A 22512-nucleotide genomic window follows, 5' to 3' on the forward strand; every position below is an offset into this window, starting at 1 on the left:
ACCACTAGCCTCCAAAATCATGGTGGCCTAATTTACCTAAACTTCTCATTCTCACTACATAATTAATGATAACACAACAACAAAAACATATAAATACAATTTAATAAGTCAATCGTCAAAAAACACGAAATCAATCGTAAAAAAAAACTTTTTACACTCTGGCAACCGCGAATAATGTAACCACGGGGTGCGTAGTTCGAAATTCAAATCGAACACAACAATGGCACCCAACCGTTCGCGCCTTTTGACGTGGGCGCGAATGACATCTAAGGAATTAGGGAATAAAAAAAAACTTTTGTACTTGCCTACGTCCTGCCACGGGCTACTGAGTTAACAGGTTTATTAAATTAATGATTTTCGTAATTTAATTAAGATACTTTCAAGTGTGAAGGGATACGATATATACGATAATATAATAGTTAGATACTATAATTTACTGAATGCATATTATGGCTACTGTACCAGAATTTTAAGTTTGAACTACTAAGGCGAAATATTCACTTACTACCTCATATCATAATTATAATAATTTTATTAAACCCTTCTTACCTACCTAAAAAATCTAAATCTTTATGACATTTGTCTTCTGCCAAATGTCACTTTTCTGTCACCAATTGGTATGATGAAAACATAAAACCTACTGAAAATTCTCAGGAAAACATCATAGAGTAACTTATATATAACTGGAAAACATGGTATAGGGATTAATTTAACCGTATTGGCTCATGGGTGGTAGTTAGTATTCAAGATGGGCTCGGTAGAAGGTGACACGAAGGATGGATTGTTCAATGCAGATTCCGTGTCTGAGATATCCATAGGTAAATAATGGTACAATTTTAATAGATACCTTTGTTCTCCTGTTGGCGCCTTACGCTGCGTAAACATCACATTGTACAGTCATTTTACAGTGCTCATACCCACATCTTAGAATATACAAAATTGCCTGTCTATCAAAAGTGCGACCAAAATTGGAATGATGTCAATGTTCTTTGAAGTTTTGAAACTGTATACTGTGGTAACTGTGGTATTTGCATGCCACTAATATGGTGAATTGTGCTGAGCCATGTTATTTTTAAGGTCATCACATTGTACCTGACCATGATTCTCGCAAATAAAAAATTTTAAACTTTGAATTGTGATTGCGTAAATTATTTGCTTTCGTAACAATATAATCAACCACCGTCTTTCCTGAATACAGCTTTTCGCATTGTTCAGTCCGCTAACCACTAATAAGGCAAATATTTCATGACAATGACAGTTCCATTGGGTTATGTAATACCTACCTATCGAATCCCATGTCCGATGTAGTTGGAAAGGTATTAAATGTTGTTAAGTGCGGTCTGAGGGACAGAAATGTGTGATATCCAATCTAGTATGTACATACTAGATTTGGCTGTTTATTTTTTTTTAACTTTGTTAATTAAGTGATGTTTTATGTGGCGACATATTCGTTCACTCGAAAAAGCCCTTTAATAAAGATAAAAAAAAAAGCGGCTCCTGGTTAGGTATGACGCTCAAAAGTTCTCACGTTTTTTCATTTGTAGTCTGCCTCTTTTGCACTCATGAAATGTTCAGATATGTGATGGCTCCACTTTGTCACACTTCAATTATCATTAAGTAAGCGTCATTCTAGATCTGGTTCTGGTTCTGGTTCTGGTGGTGGTTGGAATTCTTGAGTTTAGTTGCCAAACGGACCCCAGGCTCCCATTAGCCGTGGCAAAAATGCCGGGACAATGCGAGGAAGATGATGAATCTAGATCTGGTTCCAACTGGAGACCAAAGCCTAACTGAGTTCTCTCCTAAACTTTCAGAAGAGCGAATGGAGCTACTCCAGCAAGCCCGTAACTATGCGTACCACGCAAAGGCAGCTTCCTACTTAGTGTCACCTACGCGTCCCTCTGAATCTTCATCCACTGCCCTTGAGGTAATGGTTATTTTATTTATTGTTAGTTATTTTATGGCTATGTTTTCGAACCGTAATTCTTATAGTAGAGATGCGTTTTTGTTTTAAGTATAAACGGTAAAAAAAAATGTGTATGGTCAATGTGGTTGGCAACTGTGAAAGGTTTGCATCAGCTTGCCCCTTTCTACTCGTATAGTTTTGTTCTATGAGATTTGGCTCCACAAAGAAAAACAAGAAATTTACACAATTCTAGGGATTGTCAGGGCTATGCTGGCGCCAATTGTAAAATACTTCGAACTACCAACCCCATTGAAGTTTTGCTTGGCTAAAAAACTGTGCTCGCGGTAGGTATAGTTCCCGTGAGATTATTGTTGATCTCTATTCACATTTCCAAGTTCGTTGATTGATGATATTTCTGTAATTTTCAAGCCAAACCTGATAAGACGATCTACATCCTACATCTTGACGCGGTCTGATCATCTGGAGAGCAATGTGGACAACTGGATGGGTAACGAAGACCTTGATGAAGCGAGAAGACTTAGACGGAATGCGTAAGATACTCTTAGCTTTAATGGCCGAGCGAAAGCGAAAGTCACCGTTTCAGCTTAAGCAAAAATTCTTTCGTATGACCGGATGTTCTTTGTCGGTATAAGAGTGATTTATTTAAACGGACAAAAAAAAAATATCCGGGCTCCCGGGCATTCACTTCCATCTCGCTCACGCTTACAGTGAGAGTGAGAGAAGTACACGAACTTACTGGGCCTTAATGTCATTCGTCCTATTTCAGGACGGTAGTCATACAACAAGCAGACCTGGCCGAGAATCAGGGGGCTCTGGAGAGTTTTTGGTTTGTACAATAATGTTGGTCTTCTCAATTATCCTTTACCTTTTTTACCTTCAATTTGGATATATTTTGCGGTATACGCTGCTATGTTTAGTATTCTAGAAGCGTACACAAACTGTAGGAGGCAGCACAAGAGCCCCCAGTTTAATATGTCACGTTTTATGTTTTCAATATAATTTACACAGAAGAGAAGGGAGTAGATTAGCAACCACGACTTTTGCTACAGGTACATGTTAGCATTGCTGCCTTTGATCAACCTCCACCGGCAGGGATGGTGCAGCCCAAGAAATTCCATCATGTAAGATGTTTTTATTAGAAATCTTGCTTAGTTGTACTAGTGGTGTCATCTCGTGGCTGCATACTAACGGTGAATAGCGTCAGCTAAACTTTTACCTGTGCGGAACGCTAAGCTTTCCCGATGTTAAGAAGTTACACGGTAAAACCACTAGATGACGCTGTTATCAAAGTTACGTTTAGTTCATTTCTGTAAGCACAGATGGCAGTTAATTCAGAGTTTAATAAACAAAATAAATGAAATAAAACTATGAAAACGGATTATATCGCGTATATTGAATTTATAATACATCCCGACGTTTCGAACTCTTTACAGCGTTCGTGGTCAACGGGTGACGGGTGGGTATTATAAATTCAATATACGCGATATAATCCGTTTTCATAGTTTTATTTCATGAGTAACTATCGCGGTAACCGAAGACAATATTAAACAAAATAAATATTAGTATTGATAGCAAAAAGTCTAGACTTAGTTATTTTTTCCTTTGTTTTATAGTGTTTTTCTCATTGCAGGATAGTATTGAATACTGTGGACCTGTTCGCCGCGTGGCTCAAACAAAAGGTTTCCTACATGCGAACACAGATGTCTCGGGTAGATATCGATCAGGTAGCCTCATCTTGCCTTAGCATTTTTAAGGTTCCGTACCCAAAGGGTAAAAACGGGACCCTATTACTAAGACTCCGCTGTCCGTTTGTCCGTCTGTCTGTCCGTCACCCGGCTGTATCTCATGAACCGTGATAGTTGTAAGACAGTTGAAATTTTCACAGATGATGTATTTCTGTTGCCGCTATAACAACACACACTAAAAAGTACGGAACCCTCGGTGCGCGAGTCCGACTTGGCCGGTTTTTATTTTAATAAATTTCAGTATTCTGCCGGGTTCTTAATTAAGCACACTTCTGTTGCGTTGTCGGAATTCCTGGAAGGCCACATAAAATATAATGTTTTTTTTAGAACTAGTGTTGGTCAAGACGTGGTCAAGACAAGCCCATTGAGTCCTCTGCTGACTGGACCTTATTTTTCAGACTAGCAAAGACTAGTCATTAAGTCAAAACTTTACTTTCTATGGAGATTTTATTTGGTAGAGACTTGAGTTGTCCTTTAAGAGCCAACAGGAGTGGTCATTTCTCCATACAAACGTACTCGACTGTTTCCTCCGTGGTTTTGGAAGCTAGAGCAATGATTTTTTCAACACAGATTAATATTGTCAATATCTGTGTCGGTGTGTTTTGCTTTTTTTGATATTTTTGTTTTTTAAGGCGCTAGAGCCCTTCACACATGGCCAAAAATGGCCTCACTGACTATGCCGCAATGAGAGGCGTGGTATTCAAAACTGGTATCAATTAGCCAAAAAATCAAAACAGTCCGACACAGACAATTTCATAATCATTTAGATTTCCAAATTTGGTTACGATTGGTTAAGTTTTGGAGGAGGAAACAGTCGAGTACAAAACCTCGATTTTTGAGATTTTTACGCAGGATTTTTCGCCTAAGCTGCAGTTGTTCTTATCGCACTAATTTTAGGGGCGGGGTCAAGTTTCTAAATACGTACACAGACAGAAAAGTGATGGGCAATAGTCGAAATTAAATGTCGATAATCTAGTGATGTGATAAGATCGATAAACCTTTTCAAAGTCGCGATTTGCCTCTTAGTAGGCGAAGTAAGTAAAGTGAGTATGCACTTTGGCCTCAGGGGATATCGTTTAACACTATTTATTATTCCTTGGTTCATACAAAGCTGAGCTGACGCACTAGCTACGAGATTAAGTCCTGGTAACCCGCGAAAAAGGGAGGGGAAAAGTCGGCTTCTGCGGTCCAGTTTGCCTCTATTTCTACATATATGTTGCTATGAGATCAAATTTGGTAAAATTATTGTGTAAATTAGGGACGAATAATTTATTTTAGAAATAATAGTTTCACATTTTCATACACAAATCTGAATATATGAACGAAACATTAAAATCATATATAATTTTTGGTCACTGATTTGCTCTTTAGAAGCAAATTGTGGTGATTTGCACTAAAAATTAATTACACAATTTAGTCCATTTATTCGTTATTTAGAAAAGTATCAGTTCTAAGTACGTATTCATACATTTGATTGTAAAAAGAATTAGTAATACTTTGGTTAAAATATTGTTTTATATTTTACAATTTTCACTATTATTCTAAAATTTATTTTAAATAAAGTATTACTTTTATTAAATCGTTTATGACGTGATCTTATTAAGTATGTATATGAAAAGGGCTCCACGAGGCGAAATACTTTTTACGCCAATTATTTTCTTTTTTTTTTTATTTACAACAAAGACGAAAGTTCGAGAAAAATGTGGTTACTTAATAATTGCCTAACTTGTTGAAAAAATAACTTTACATACTATCAACTTATAACCGTAGTATATTCCATGATATGTTTTAAATGCACCATATTTTTTTCTAATTTTTAAAAGAATATTTAATACCTTTAAAATAATATCTGTCTGTCTGTCTGACTGTCTGTCAATCTATCTGTCAGTCTGTCACCAGGCTGTATCTCATGAACCGTGATAGCTAGACAGTTGCAATTTTTACAGATGATGTATTTCTGTTGCCGCTATAACAAGAAATACTAAAAACAGAATAAAATAAATATTTAAGTGGGGCTCCACAAACAACAAACGTGATTTTTTGCTGTTTTTTGCGTAATGGTACGTTTGCGTTTTTTGTTAATAGCTTTTGAACTTTTTTTATGTGGGAATGCTTCGAATACATTTTTCTAGACATCATTCCGAATCTAATGAGGTATCATACGTATTTTTAGGAGTTAGTATCTCTGTTAGTGGCAGCCGTACAAGCCCAATTTCAAAGAAAAACCGCAAATGGATGTACAAGTTAGCCGTTTGGCACACGCATACTGAGGTCAAAACAAAATTTTTGACCCGCAGTTCCTAAAAAAATCCCTTAGGAAGGGTGTGCTACAACATTTTTTTTTGTATGGAAAAAAACATTTTTTTTTTTCAAAAACCTATCGTGTGTGGTATCATACGAAAGGGCTTTTTGAGGCGATTCTAAAAGTATACCAAATCATTACATTTTAGCCATTTTTTTTTGTAAATTAAAACAAATAGAATTTTCAAAACATACCAAGTTTGGGGTCAAGTTAAAGGGTTAAAGAGGTATTTCCCGTTGGATAAATGGATATTACGTATCCTTGTATGATTAATATGTACCGTATCTGTAGTACAGTTCCATAAGTCTCGTAAAATAGGTATTGAAGTAGAACGGCTGGTCCGGGCCGTAGCAACTACGCTCGCATTCCATTGCTAATTGTTCTGTTTATAAGTTATTGATATACCCGACAAAAAAAAAAACAAAAAAAAGTGTTTTTTGTTTAATTTAGTTTAATTTGTATACTTTTAGTTTAAGTCATATATGTTAATACCTACGATATTAAGTTATTTGTTATAGGTTAAGTGTGCGCTCACCGATAAAATGTATTTTGCGTGAAAAAACAATTAATTCTCGTGTAAGTGAATATTATGTATTCTTATGAGAAAATAAAGATCTTTAAACCTAACTGTGTCACTTTGTATTTAAAAAAAAAAACTAAATAAAATTATTTTTAAAATTCCTTTTTTTGGGTTAGATATGAGGAAATCACGTATCATTTTTGGTATATTGTACAAAAAAAAATCAGCCATATCGTATCTGGAGGAGCCCAAACTTGGTATGTTTTGAAAATTCTTTTTGTTTCAATTTAAGAAAAATGGCTAAAATGTAATGATGTGATATATTTTCAGAATCGCTTCAAAAAGCCCTTTCGTATGATAGATAAGAGAAGAATACGATAGGTTTAAAAAAAAAAGTTTTTTTATACAAAAAAAAAAAGATTTTTTATACAAAAAAAAGTTTCAGCACTCCCCTCCCAAGGGATTTTTTTTTAGGAACTGCGGGTCGATAATTTTGTTTTGACCTCTAGTATACGTGTACCAAACGGCTAACCTGTACATCGATTTGCGGTTTTTTAATGCGAACAGCTTACACTATATTTTTAACCACCTTGAACGTTTTGTAGACTAGACTATTGTCCCAAATTGGGGTTTCTTATTCATTCCGACCAGGATTAGGAGCTCTTCAAACATACCTATTTTAATCAAAATCTGACTCATAAATAAAAAACGGACCATTAATAAAACTGTATAATTACATCAACGTAAGAAATATCTCATGTCACATGTTTCTTTGTTATGATAATTTTATCTAACCTGAGGCTTTCTTTTTTTCTAATCAACGAAGCCGGAGAGCGACAAATTTGTTTTTAATCACACTTGCTCGAAAAGATCTTATTTCATGCAGGTGTACTGAAGGGAAAACAAAAGGCCTATATTGTTCCCGCGGGAGTTATAGCTTTCTTTTTTTAATTAGATATGTCACTAATTCATACGAAGTACGAACCAAGTAAGTTATAAGTAAAATACTTTGTTTAAAGTATAAGGGTGTGTAAGGGAGTTTTACTTCTAAAATACTGACAATTATAATTTAGTATTTTTGTTTATAATATTTAATTGGATTAATTTAATAGCCGTTTAAAATATTTTTACACAAAATTTTCAATCGTGGCTGAATGCCGAAGGTCTGTGCCTTAGATGCCTAACCTGTCAAGAAATGACAATATGGCGGACGAATATTTGAAATGTCACCGTATTTTATAATTATTTCCCTGAAAATTTAGTTTTTCATCACAAGTGTAACGAAAACCATTGTGTGTAACTCCGGGGGTAAGAATATTGTAAACTCCTCCTTTACAAAATCTCACTTACCCCCCTCGTTGCACAATGTAGGTACTAATAGCACAGCGTGTCGAAAGTTGATACTTTCCGCACGGAAACGAGAAAAGAAATGATTGTTTTTTTACTCTCCTGTAAAAGTCAAAATGTTATTTGGATTGCAGGTTGTAGAAGGATATTGAATTAAAGAAGTTATATCACAATAACAGGAAATAAGTAAACGCTCAGTGGTGGTAGCGAGCTAAGCTAACAGAAAAAGTTTGTAAGAACTAGCTATAGCCTATGATATGCCTATATAGCGGGCCGCGACCGCGACGCGACTTGCAGGCATAAGGTCCGTGAGCGCAAATGACGTGCGCGTCTGTGTGCGTGCACCACACACACGGGGATATGGCGGCGCCGCCCCCGTCAGCGCGACGGAGATAATCAGTTTGAAATCTCAAAATTGAGAATTCGCTCAGCTCCTGTTGGCTCTTAAAGGGAACACTAAAATTAATAACGCCTTTTTTCCTTACCGTTCATTTAGATATAAACCTATAAAAGCTTTGACGAACTCTTTATCCGAAGGCTCAACTTCTTTTTAGTTGCGCTTAAAAGACTCAATAAAAAAACTCAACTCGGGACACGAAAGACTGAAGTTTTTTAAGCGCAGAGTCGCGTTACTCAAATTTAGACTCAAGATACTACCAAAACAAGGCAGAACAATAGTTATTTGTGCAACAAGAGAGGAAAGTTGATTTTTCTTGCGAGTACCGAGTGTTTATTTTGAGTCCCGAGAAAGCGAAAGATGCTATAATTGAATCACGAGCGAAGCGAGTGATTCTAAGTTAGAATCTTGAGCGTAGCGAGGGACTCAAAAACACGAGATGTAAAATAACTTTGCTCTCGTGTTGCACACATAATTTTTCACCTCAGCAGCTCGAACAAGCCTACTTTCGTCACGTCACAAAGTCGCACTTTCCTCACTCCAGGGAGTGAAACAATGTAACTTTTTAATTTAGTGAAGGCCATGAACTTCATACTTTTATTACATTTTTTTATGGTATGGTACGGTACGGTAGGGTACAGTACAGTACGGTACGGTACGGTACGGTACGGTACGGTACGGTACGGTACGGTACGGTACGGTACGGTACGGTACGGTACGGAACGGTACGGTACGGTACGGTACGGTACGGTACGGTACGGTACGGTACGGTACGGTACGGTACGGTACGGTACGGTACGATACGATAAGATACGATACGATACGATACGATACGATACGATACGAGACGAGACCGGTCCGGTTCGGTCCGGTCCGGTCCGGTCTCGTCTCGTATCGTATTGTATCTTATCGTATCGTACATATTATAATACTTTTTTTTTCTGTTTATTCTGTGTAATTCGAAATACATTTTAACCTTTAATATGTTCTCACTACTGAGGTGAAAAATTATGTGTGCAACACGAGGGCAAAGTTTTTTTACATCTCGTGTTTTTGAGTCCCTCGCTACGCTCAAGATTCTACCTTAGAATCACTCGCTTCGCTCGTGACTCAATTGTAGAATCTTTCGCTTTCTCGGGACTCAAGATAAACACTCGCAAGAAAAACCAACTTTCCTCTCTTGTTGCACAAATAACTATTACACCTCAGTTAGTTAGTTAGTTTTGCTGGGCATTTTCCGCAACTCGACATCCAATGTGCCTATTTTGCGTGAAACGAGGTAGCGCTACTCCAACCACCCCAGCTCCTCCACGAAGCCTAGCAAGGTCTTCAGGTTGCTAGTTGCTTCCTTTAGTGTGCATGGATTCCCTAGGTATTTGCTCCTATATACTTCTACCTGTTTACAGTCTAGGAGAATATGTTTTGTTGTTTCTTCTTCTGCCATGCACGCTCTGCACATGGGGCTGTCCGTTTTACCCATAATATGTAGGTGTTTGTTTAGTGTGTTATGTCCTGTTATTAATCCTACTATTTTACGTAGTTGGCTTCTTGGTGTTTTCAGTAATATTTTGGTAAGTTTGTGGTTCAGTTCCGGTAGAATTTCTTTGGTTTGCCTGCATGTCTTCATTTCATTCCAGTACTTGTTGTGCAGTTGTCTGTGATGTTGTTCTAGCTGGTTGTGTATGTAGGATATTGGTAGGGGCATGATTGGCTCGGGTCCATATGCCGGTGTTTCTGAACCTTTCCTGGCCAGTTCATCCGCTGCATCGTTTCCTCTTGATCCACTATGCCCCTTTATCCATTGTACTGTTACTTTGTTGCCTTCTTTGCTCACTTCAGTGAGGCTTCGATGACATTCAAGTATAAGCTCTGAAGTAAGTTTGTCGCTGCATAGCGCTTGTAGTACCGATTTACTGTCTGACAGTATTAGTATGGTTTCGTGTTTTACTTGTCGTCTTGTAATAGCATTGCAAGCTTCTATTATTCCTAAACATTCAGCTTGGAATACCGTATTGTGTTCACCAAGGGACTTTGTGATGTGTATGTTCAGGTCCTCTGAGAAGACACCACATCCTGTCCCTTCGTTTGTCTTTGAGCCATCTGTGAATATTCTTAGGTTTATTTGGTTTAGTCCTTCTTTCGGATCTTCTATTAACGATATGGCGTAATCTTTCCAGAAGATCATAGTTTTTGGTATTTTGTCGATGGGCGCTTCCAGCATGGGCAGTTTTAAGATCGTATTTTCATAGATCTTTTTGTGCGATGAGCTGAAAGATGTCCATAGGTTTAGATTTTTCAAACGAAGAGCTGTGGCAGCCGCTTCTTTCTGTATGTATATGTGTAGTGGCAGGAGTCCTAGCATTATTTCTAGAGCCGCAGTCGGAGTAGTTCTCATGCAGCCCGTTGCAGCCACACATGCTAGTCTTTGTGTTTTATTTAGTTTGTCTATTACTGTAGTTAGCTGGGTGCGGGGCCACCATACCACCGCGCCGTAGCTGATCATTGGCATTACTACCATTTTGTACAGCCACAGTATAATGTGAGGGGCAAGTCCCCATCTTTTTCCCACCATCCTCCGGCATTGCCAAAAGGCTACTGTTGCTTTGTTCAGTTTATTGTCCAGGTGTTTGTTCCAGTTCAGTTTATCACTATTACACCTCAGTAGTAAGAACATATTAAAGGTTAAAATGTATTTCAAATTACACAGAAAAATGCAGAGAAAAAAAAAAAAAAAAAATTGTAAAAAAAGTATGAAGTGGCAGTTCATGGCCTTCACTTAATTAAAAAGCTACTTTGTTTCACTCCCTGAAGTGAGGAAAGTCGCACTTTCGTCACTCCCTGGAGTGAGGAAAGTAGGCTTGTTCGAGCTGCTGATGTGAAAAGTTAATATTTTTCCAACTTGTTTCTAAAACGTCGATTTGGCTGATGTTCCCTCCGAATAGGGGATATTACTGCAATGTTCAGCCACCAGAGTGCAGCACTAGCCTTTTTAGTAAACCATAGAGTAACTTATACATACTGTACCTTTAACAGGTTTTTGACAAGTTTTCAGAGATAATAAAATATGACATTGATGCATCAAGGCGGTTTGTTTACAGAGGACCTACCGGGAAACGCGAATCTAAAATTTCGCTATCTGCCTCTTTATTGCTCTAATATACAAGACTGACAAGAGATGTTAGATAACTAAATTTCGATTTTCTTAGATAGACCCTCAAATTGTGGTAGTGGCACCACCTACGCAGAGTTTCGCGTAATATTCCCTATTCTCTCTCCAAGTGTTGTGAGTTGTGAGTGAACGTGACAACACCGCAAAATGGTGTTGGTGTGTGCCTGAAATTTTTATTAATGTATTAATTAACATTTCAACAGGTACTCCACGATTGTTTCGTATTAGGGATGGACGTTATCCTGGCGCTGCAAGCTTTCGCCTTAATCCTGCTTTCCTATTACCAGACGTCTTTATAAGCAACAAAAATCACTGCAAATGTATCCTTTTCATATTAAAAGTGTTATTTTTAGCAAACTATTCCCCGTTTTATTTAAAGTGAATCCTAATCTGTCGTTTTTTTAAACTATGAATCTAATACTTTAATTTTTACCTTAAATATTATATATTTTATTCAAACAATTATAATTTATAATAAATTCAAATGTATAAAGTATTTATTATCTCAAATAAATATAAATGTTCCCATGAAAAAAAAAGTATAAAGTCTGAACGCACACCGAGTGCTACGAGTATATGCGTCAACGTCAAGTAACTCCCATGCGTTGTCACTGCCAAGTCAAGGCCAACTTAGTGTAGACTGTAGGTGTAGACTGACTTATAGACCTGTACCAATAACTTCTGAGGTTATAAGAATATTAATGTTGCTTATTTTTTATATATAGTTTCCAGACCATATACTAAAGCTAAAAATAATATTTTGTGTCATCCTAGGTATTTGCTTAGGTAGAAATTTAGGTATTTCTTTTTTCAATCAGCATTCTGTAAAAAAAATATTAGAGACGAAATTCTTTGTTTCCCTGTAAAGGCAAAGTGGCTTCCGACGTACACACGCTTTTTGTGTCATTTTCATCCACGGGTATAATGGCATTTAATAAATACCTAATATTGATCCTAAAACGCCTAAAAAAATATTAGAGTCGGTAAGTGAAGTGTTGTACTTTACAGAACATTGTTATATGTTATTCAAACAAATCTGTGTCAAATTCATCCACCGCTTTTATTAAAAAAAATTTTTTTTCTAATTAACACCCTGTATCTGCCACAAAAAAAAATTCATATTATTAAGTTTACGTCTACAATATTATAATACCACATTGAGACATCATTCATAATTTGGGTCATTTTGATCCACGGTTTTTTTACTATCTGGCAAAATAAAACTCAATTGAGCAAGAAGGGCGTGCGCGGGGAAGGGTACCTACGCGGGTGGGGTGCTTATTATACTTGCCGCAATATCAGCTTGCGACTGAGATCTTAATACTATCTCCTTTACCCTTGTTAAGACCAACCAAGAGTGAAAGAGATGGCATTATGAGCTGTCTCGCCACTTAGTTTTGCGATACAGTGTATTTATTTCATTCGGAGGCATAATTACATTGTCTTATCAATCTTACCGTAGTAGGTATATAAATATAATTAAAAATAAACTGTAGGCTGCACTCCTCATACTGACCAACATTTGTGACGTTCTTAAGCAAAAGGTACCACTTTCTCTGACAGGTTATTTGCGTTATTTGTATAAAGATATAATCAAATTTCGTCTTTATGGTAAACGACAAAGTGGTACCTACCTTTTGATTGAGAATGTCACATCAGCGACTTAAAAATTACTTTTGTTTCGATTTTTAGTAGACTTTTTAAGTTTATTTTAAGACGCAATTTATTGTGATTTTTGTTATGTTTAAGCGTGGCAAGCAACATTAATTACAATGATGATGATGTTCATTAAATACAATATTTTTTCATACTATACTGAACTGTCACCCTATACATGAGAATGAACAGCGCCCTCTTGACAATGATCATATATTACTGGTCAGGCTTTAATATGTGTCATAATTTAGTAAAGTCCCCTTTGTGGATTCTAAGTTTCCAAGTTACAGCAGTTTAGTGAAAGCGTTTTTTTTTTAATATAAATTAAGGGTTGAATAAAGAGGAAAGAAAATTTGATTATTTTTGCGCTACGACGCACGGTTTAGGAGATACAACCCTATAACGTTTTTTTTTATTGTTTTTTTTCTTTTTTTCTTTTTTACATTGTGTTTTTTGTATATTACTTTGGGGTTTCATAAAGGGGAACGAAAATTTAATTATTTTTGCGCTACGACGCATGGTTTAGGAGATCAAGCCCTATAAAAAAAATCTCTTTTTTTTTGCGTTTTTTTTGTATAAATTAATGGTTACATAAAGGGGACCGAAAAGTTGATTATTTTTGCGCTACGACGCACGGTTTAGGAGATTCAGCTAGGGCTGTCTTTTAAGTATTAATCTATATAGGTATAGATTTTTTTCTTTTTCTTTTTTACGTTTTTAAATCTTAATTAAGGGCTTCTTAAGGGGAACGAAAATTTGATTATTTTTCGCTACCATGCACGGTTTAGGAGATACATCCCTAAAGTTTTTTTTGTTATTTTTGTTTCTTTTTTTTGTCATTGCGTTTTTTGTTATTACTTTGGAGTTTCATAAAAGGCAACGAAAATTTTATTATTTTTGCGCAACGACACACGGTTTCGGAGACAGTTTTTAAATCTTAATTAGGGGCTTCTTAAAGGGGAACGGATATTGATTATTTTTGCGCTACGATGCACGGTTTAGGAGATACAGCCCTATAAAGTTTTTTGTTATTTTTTTTTCTTTTTTTATTCTTGTGTTTTTGTATATTATTTTGGGGCTTCATAAAGGGGAACGAAAATTTTATTATTTTTGCGCTACGACGCATGGTTTAGGAGATACAGCCCTATAAAGATTTTTTTTTTAATTTTGCGTTTTTTTAAATATAAATTATGGGTTGCATAAAGGGGAACGAAAATTTTATTGTTTTTGCGGTACCACGCACGGTTTAGGAGATACAGCTCTATAGTTTTTTTTTCCTGGTTTTTTTTTTTTTTTTAAGTATTAATTACGGGTTTCTTAAAGGGGTTTTTTTAATTATTTTTGCGCTACGACGCATGGTTTAAGAGATACAGCCCTATAATGGTTTTTTTTTAATTTTGCGTTTTTTTAAATATAAATTATGGGTTGCATAAAGGGGAACGAAAATTTTATTATTTTTGCGCTACGACGCATGGTTTAGGAGATACAGCCCTATAAAGATTTTTTTTTAAATTTAGCGTTTTTTTTTAATATAAATTATGGGTTGCATAAAGGGGAACGAAAATTTTATTGTTTTTGCGGTACCACGCACGGTTTAGGAGATACAGCTCTATAAAGTTTTTTTTCCTGTTTTTTTTTGTTTTTTTTTTTAAGTATTAATTACGGGTTTCTTAAAGGGTTTTTTTTTAATTATTTTTGCGCTACGACGCATGGTTTAAGAGATACAGCCCTATAATGTTTTTTTTTTTAATTTTGCGTTTTTTTTTAAATATAAATTATGGGTTGCATAAAGGGGAACGAAAATTTTATTATTTTTGCGCCACCACGCACGGTTTAGGAGATATTATATCTATATATATATATATATATAGCTATAATAGCTCTATAAAGTTTTTTTCCTGGTTTTTTTAAAAGTTTTAATTAAGGGTTTCTTAAGGGGAACGAAAATTTGATTATTTTTGTGCTACGATGCACGGTTTAGGAGATGCAGCCCTATAAAGATTTTTTTGTTGTTTTTTTTTTCATTGTGTTTTTGTATATTACTTTGGGGTTCCGTAGGGGGGAACGAAAATTTTGTTATTTTTGCGCTACCACACACGGTTTAGGAGATATAGCTCTATAAAGATTTTTTCCTGTTTTTTTTTTGTTTTTTTTTTTTTAAGTATTAATTAAGGGTTTCTTAAAGGGGAACGAAAAATTGATTATTTTTGCGCTACGATGCACGATTTAGGAGATACAGCCCTATAAAGATTTTTTTTTATTTTTTTTATTGTGTTTTTGTATATTAGTTTGGGGTTCCACAAAGGGGAACGAAAATTTGATTATTTTTGCGCTACGACGGTTTAGGAGATACAGCCCTATAAAGTTTTTTTGTTTTTTTTTTCATTGTGTTTTTTGTATATTACTTTGAGGTTCCGTAAAGGGGAACGAAAATTTTATTATTTTTGCGCTACGACGCACGGTTTAGGAGATACAGCCCTAAAATGATTTTTTCCTCTTTTTCTTTTTTGCGTTTTTCAATCTTAATTAGGAGTTTAAAAAAGGTTTTTTTTTAAATTATTTTTGCGCTACGATGCACGGTTTAGGAGATACAGCCCTAAAATGATTTTTTCCTCTTTTTCTTTTTTGCGTTTTTCAATCTTAATTAGGGGTTTAAAAAGGGGTTTTTTTTAAATTATTTTTTCATATCTCATGCTCTGAAAGTGGGTCGTTGTTGTTCTAAAAGTGCGCAGAAAGTTATACGTTTCTGCTCTAGTGCAGAAAAGTGGTGTACTCCTCTGCGTCCCCGTCCCACGAGCAACTATATATAGGTGGAAACAAAATTGAAAAATAGTGTCTTTATTTCCCCGCCTGGAACAATTGGTAATTGTTCTAATTTTACTTATCTCGCATTGAATCGTTTTTTATCAAAAATGATGTAAGTATAGAGTTAAAATAAATTATTCTTGATTTCTTTTGTTGAATTGTATTCACTCGATTTCATTAGGAGGGAACCAAAAGGAATACACCAATAATATTTTTTTTAAACCTTACACTTGCGTAAATGAGCAGACAGAATCTTATATAGGTACGCCACAGTTAAACGTTTGTACGATATTAAATGGGTTTTAAAGTTATTTAGGACTATATTCATAGACTAAAATAAAATATAAGATAAATTGCTTAGTTTATTCATTAAATTGTAATTTAATATTTACGTTTTGCTAAATACTTTTATTATGTTGGCCAAATGACTGGGATGCCATTGACTATTTGGGAATTTTAGAACGAAAAAGTAAAAAATTAAAAAGTGAGAGGCAATCCCGCTGATTTTCGTGTTATAATGAACAAATCATTTTAAAATTACGGTTAAAATTGCAGTTTGTTAAAATATGTATGTTTTCGTAAATATTGCAATCTAAATGTTTTTCGCTAGGGGTTATTTATCTTCACACATGAAAAATCTGCGATTTTGCAAGTAAGGAAAAAAATCATGACCGTAGGTCTATTAGGTACTTTAATTACTGATTTTGCAAAATTGCCTTGTTTCGTTTTGTTTCCTCGCATTCGATATGAAAAGTAGAGTGTTTAACTCGGGTGAAAGGCACCATTTCCGTCTCGGCCTATTGGCGCTCTCACTAGTCTCACTGCGTTCGAGCGCGAAACTACCTCGACAGAAATGGGTGCCATTCAACCCTTGGTTAACAATCTACTATTGCGCTACGATGCACGGTGTTGGAGATACAGCCCTATAAAGTTTTTTTGTTATTTTTTTTCCTTTTTTTCATTGTGTTTTTAGTATATTACTTTGGAGCTTCATAAAGGGGAACAAAATTTTTATTATTTTTGCGCTACGACGCATGGTTTAAGAGATACAGCCCTATAATGATTTTTTTATTTTTTTTTTGCGTTTTTTTTAAATATAAATTATGGGTTGCATAAAGGGGAACGAAACTTTTATTATTTTTTCGCCACCACGCACGGTTTAGGAGATATTATATCTATATATATAGCTATAATAGCTCTATAAAGTTTTTTTCCTGTTTTTTTTTAAAGTTTTAATTAAGGGTTTCTTAAGGGGAACGAAAATTTGATTATTTTTGTGTTACGACGCACGGTTTAGGAGATACAGTCCTATAAAGTTTTTTTTTTTCATTGTGTTTTTTGTATATTACTTTGAGGTTCCGTAAAGGGGAACGAAAATTTTATTATTTTTGCGCTACGACGCACGGTTTAGGAGATACAGCCCTAAAATGATTTTTTCCTCTTTTTCTTTTTTGCGTTTTTCAATCTTAATTAGGGGTTTAAAAAGGGGTTTTTTTTAAATTATTTTTGCGCTACGATGCACGGTGTTGGAGATACAGCCCTATAAAGTTTTTTTGTTATTTTTTTTCCTTTTTTTCATTGTGTTTTTAGTATATTACTTTGGAGCTTCATAAAGGGGAACAAATTTTTTATTATTTTTGCGCTACGACGCATGGTTTAAGAGATACAGCCCTATAATGATTTTTTTATTTTTTTTTGCGTTTTTTTTAAATATAAATTATGGGTTGCATAAAGGGGAACGAAACTTTTATTATTTTTGCGCCACCACGCACGGTTTAGGAGATATTATATCTATATATATAGCTATAATAGCTCTATAAAGTTTTTTTCCTGGTTTTTTTTAAAGTTTTAATTAAGGGTTTCTTAAGGGGAACGAAAATTTGATTATTTTTGTGTTACGATGCACGGTTTAGGAGATGCAGCCCTATAAAGATTTTTTTGTTGTTTTTTTTTTCATTGTGTTTTTTTGTATATTACTTTGGGGTTCCGTATAGGGGAACGAAAATTTTGTTATTTTTGCGCTACCACGCACGGTTTAGGAGATATAGCTCTATAAAGATTTTTTCCTGTTTTTTTTTTGTTTTTTTTTTTAAGTATTAATTAAGGGTTTCTTAAAGGGGAACGAAAAATTGATTATTTTTGCGCTACGATGCACGATTTAGGAGATGCAGCCCTATAAATATTTTTTATTGTTTTTTTTTTTTCATTGTGTTTTTTGTATATTAGTTAGGGGTTCCATAAAGGGGAACGAAAATTTTATTATTTTTGCGCTACGACGGTTTAGGAGATACAGCCCTAAAAAGTTTTTGTTTGTTTTTTTTTATTGCGTTTTTTTTTAAATATAAATTAATGGTTACATAAACGGGACCGAAACGTTTATTTTTGCGCTACGACGCACGGTTTAGGAGATACAGCCCTATAAAGATTTTTTCCTCTTTTTTTTCTTTTTTGCGTTTTTAAATCTTAATTAGGGGCTTCTTAAAGGGGAGCGAAAATTTGATTATTTTTGCGCTACGATGCACGATTTAGGAGATACAGCTAATACAGCCCTATAAAGATTTTGTTTCTTTTTTTCATTGTATTTTTCATGTATTACTTTTGGGTTACATAAAGGGGAACGAATATTTTATTATTTTTGCGCTACGACGCATGGTTTAGGAGATACAGTCCTATATTTTTTTTTACAATGCATGTGCTCGAAAAGTGCGTTTCCTACGGAGCCATATCGTGCGGAAAGTACTGCTTTTCCGCACTAGTGCTTTTTGTTTTCAATTTTTTTTTACAGTACATATGGTGCTACTTTCTCGCACTAGTGCGGAAAAGAGCACTTACCGTGCATATGTCGAAAGTTTAAAGGGCCATATGTACTGTAAAACGTACGATACACGTGCGAATAGGTAATTCGCAACTCGTGTCGATTTAAAACACTCCTTTTAATAACTAAACTTATTTGCCATGATATATTTTTTTATTTACTCGCACAATGCATAGTAAAACATTGTATGATACACGTGCGTAAAGATGATTTCCGCACTTGTTGCATAAATAGCAATTTTTTTTTATCAAAGAATGAAAGAAAGTCACGGTATTAATAACCAAATTTTACTTTAGTGGTACCTTTTCCCTATCACTGTCACAAATGTATGTGGCGTTCACGTAAACGCGATATTTTTAAGATTTCCCTGCGCAATGTTGCCAGCTCGCTCGCAAATCAAACATGTACTTACAGATCTTTTGCATAATGGTGACATTGTACAATATCTATAAGTTTTAAATAGGTAAAAGATAATTCGACGCATTCTTTGCTTGCTTGTTGCTTGTTGTTGTGTTGTTTGCGTAACTTCTTTGAATAAGTTGCGTTAATTTGGCGCACAGGCGAAGTAAACATGCGTTGCGTACGGCAAGGTCACGCCGCGGCCCCACCCTGCACGGCCTCCGTTGCCCATTCAGACCGCCCGCTAGCTTCGTTTGAACGCAAATAATATTTTTGTAATATTTGTTTATGCAGTGGATGCAAGTGACACAAATTCATACATCTTATTTATCCCGCATTTCAAATTAATAAGATGTAAACTCTAATATCTTTAATATTCTTTTGTAACGGTGACAACAAAATCATCAAATATCTTATGAAGCTATGCCTTAATAAGACACAAAATCATTTAATGGACCTATTTAAACGATTAAATTCGACCTAAGTAATTTTTTTTAACTCTAATTTTTTTTTGTGTCATTTAGAATATTATGACATAGTATCAGATTGCAGTGGACGTAATTGACACAAACTATGTTTTCACACTAAAAACACTATCCTAAATGCAACACAGTTACATTTTTTCTCTCGAATATTTTTTTCTCCAAAATAATTCAAAATAAAAAATAATTACTACAAAATAACAAATTACTAGAAAAGCAAATTATATATATGACACAAAACAAAATGTAAGATTTACATCTTAACAAAGTATTCATAAGCGAAAACAGAATTGACTTTAATATTTTTATAACCTAGGGGTCAAAATATAGCCAGCGGTACAGGTCTATTAGGTGCGTTGGGGTGGTTGGGGTAAGATTGAAAGAGTTTTTGATGTGGGCTAAATTGAAAAAAAGTCGCCCGTAAAGGATTTGCCACACTGGATGCGTTCTGCGGTCAGCGGTCAGGTCAAACCCGCATTATGTATGAACAGCATTGACAGCAACCTTTGAAGTTGAAGTCTGACCTTGACCTGACCGCTGCCCGCAGAACGCATCCAGTGTAGCACATCCGTTATTCTTCGGGATACAAACGATTTTTAGGGTTCCGTACGTCATAAGGAAAAAACGGAACCCTTATAGGATCACTCGTGCGTCTGTCTGTCTGTCGGTCTGTCTGTCCGTCTGTCACAGCCTATTTTCTCTGAAACTACTGGACCAATTAAGTTGAATTTTGGTACACATATGTAAGTTTGTGACCCAAAGATGGACATGTAACGTAAACAAATTAAATCAAAAGAAAGAGCTCATTGTGAGAATCTCAATTTTTTTTTATAATTTTAAGAAATAGTTTAGGAGTTATTCAAGAAAATAGGCAAAAAATGACCATTCCCCCCCTTTATCTCCGAAAGTACTGGGTCAAAATTTTTGAAAAAAATACACAAAATAGATCTTTACTTATAGATCACCGGAAAACCTATTAGAAATGTGCAGTCAAGCGTGAGTCGGACTTAATTACTTAGTTTTTGATCCGACCTTTTTTAAAGACATTTCACATAAAAAATACATTGTTTAAATTGTGTAATGTACGGAACCCTTGGAACGCGAGTCCGGGTCGCACTTGGTTTGTCTTACCCCTCATGAAAAACGCTTTTTCTCAAAAATGGACGGCAAAGTCGACGTTGCCGGTTAAAAAGTAGGTCGCGAAGTGCGTAGTTTATGGTCAGTCAAAAAATTAAAAAGTTAAAACATTGCAGTCTCGATTTCGGGACTGCAATGTTGCATACAAATTCCATTATTTGTCGAGTTCCAAACTTTTTAAAAGATGAAGTGGCCATATCAAATGAAGGCTTAGGTCCATTAAACAGCCAAACAGATGATTAGTACTTATTATTATAATGTTGGTACCGCGACTATTTAGGTGTCTCAAATAGGTTGGCGTATTTTCAGCAGAAAAATACACTTCCATTTTTAATTAAAAAAATAAAACGGCGGCAAAGCAAATCTTTTTACTTTTTTCTGTGAAAATATATACATAAGAATGTTGCTTCTGTAAAATATTTCTATTATATTTGCATTTATGGCGCCATTTTTGAGAAAAGCACTATATATATGCCTCGTCTGGAAGGCTACTTGCTGGCTTCGGATTCAATTAAACGGACTCCCAAGGTCGTCCGTTTAAAACGAATCCTCAGCCAGCAAGTAGCTACTTCCGAGCCTCGACAATAATGTACTATTAATCTTATCCCAACGCACCTTACCAGTATATTTGTACTAATTTGCCACTTCAGTATTATTTACCGAGTGGCTGGGTCCATAAATTAATAGGCGCAATAAATTAAGCTATAGGCTGTACGTCTCAAACAGATATAATCGTTATTTGCAAAATAAACATTTGGAATTCATTGACAACACAGAACGAGAAACAATCTATAGGTAAGATCAAAGATAGATATAACTCCGTAATAGATGGATACAGTCTAAGGAAAAAACGTGCCTCGAAAATCACGAGAATTTGATTCTCGATCAGAGGGCGCCACTAGTTTTGGCCTACTCTCGTATAGAGGGCGTTGACGGTTTCGTTTGTTATTTATAATTTTAACGCATATCAGTGAAAGAACATGGGTCAAAATCATATAAAAATAATTAATGCAAATAAAAAAGTCATTTATCCATATTTAAATGAATTTTAACGTATTTTTATTAATCTTTATTTTTAGTTTTAAAGTATGTCGATAGACGGCAGTGAATTTACAGCGGTTACAAAATTTACTATGACAGTACCGCTCTATCTTATTATATCCTCTTTGGTAAGATAAACAAAAGACGCTCGCTGGCAGCGGCATGGCAACCAGCACGCGTGCAGCACAGAGGTTGGTAGTTCCGTCGCCTGCAGTTAGTATGGGCAAAGATAGATATAAATATCTATCTTTGGTATGGGGATGGGGCAACTAAACAAGGTTGTTTGGGGGTTACCTATACCCCCACTTCACAAATCGTAAGCGAACCCAAACGAAGTCGCAGGTTGAGGCTAGTTTAAAGTAGCTAAACGGTTAGCAAACGTCTAAAGGCGGCGATGACCCACTGTTTATCTAGCCCATTATCTTAAAGACCTAGCTATTGTCTAGAATTAATGGCGCCTTATCGCTTAAATTATCAGATTTGCATTATTTTAATGACTCACGTGTGCTATGAATAGTCTTTAATGTGGATGGATTGACGTTGCATTTATTATTTTATTAAAATTATCATCAATAATTATTAGGAAGTAAGTAAATACAGATTTAATTGAATTGTATATGCTATGAAAAAAGGAGGAACAGTTTTTAAGAGGTTCAAATAATTTTAGTTAAGTGTATAATTGAGTGAGATACAATGTTTCAAAAGTAACCAGACTGGTGACACTTGTCATTATAAAGCAAAGAGTATCGGTATTTGACGGAAGTATTCTAATT

General features: G+C 35.2%; 1 protein-coding gene across 1 annotated transcript; it reads left to right on the forward strand.

Moving 5' to 3' along the window:
- The first annotated feature begins 693 nt into the window (after positions 1-693).
- On the forward strand, positions 694-11737 carry LOC134755377 (uncharacterized). The gene is made up of 7 exons (XM_063691926.1): positions 694-818; positions 1812-1924; positions 2333-2454; positions 2691-2750; positions 2974-3045; positions 3555-3648; positions 11608-11737. The coding sequence occupies exons 1-7, from the start codon at positions 749-751 to the stop codon at positions 11701-11703; spliced, it is 627 nt and encodes a 208-aa protein (XP_063547996.1). The 5' UTR covers positions 694-748; the 3' UTR covers positions 11704-11737.
- The last annotated feature ends 10775 nt before the right edge of the window (positions 11738-22512 follow it).

This window comes from Cydia strobilella, chromosome 2 (assembly GCF_947568885.1).
Source record: "Cydia strobilella chromosome 2, ilCydStro3.1, whole genome shotgun sequence".
NCBI lineage: Eukaryota > Metazoa > Arthropoda > Insecta > Lepidoptera > Tortricidae > Cydia > Cydia strobilella.

Coding starts and splice junctions, on each gene's coding strand:
- LOC134755377 (XM_063691926.1), top strand. CDS start 749: ATGGGCTCGGTAGAAGGTGACACGAAGGATGGATTGTTCAATGCAGAT. Junction 819..1,811: donor CGTGTCTGAGATATCCATAG/GTAAATAATGGT, acceptor CTAAACTTTCAG/AAGAGCGAATGGAGCTACTC. Junction 1,925..2,332: donor CTTCATCCACTGCCCTTGAG/GTAATGGTTATT, acceptor GTAATTTTCAAG/CCAAACCTGATAAGACGATC.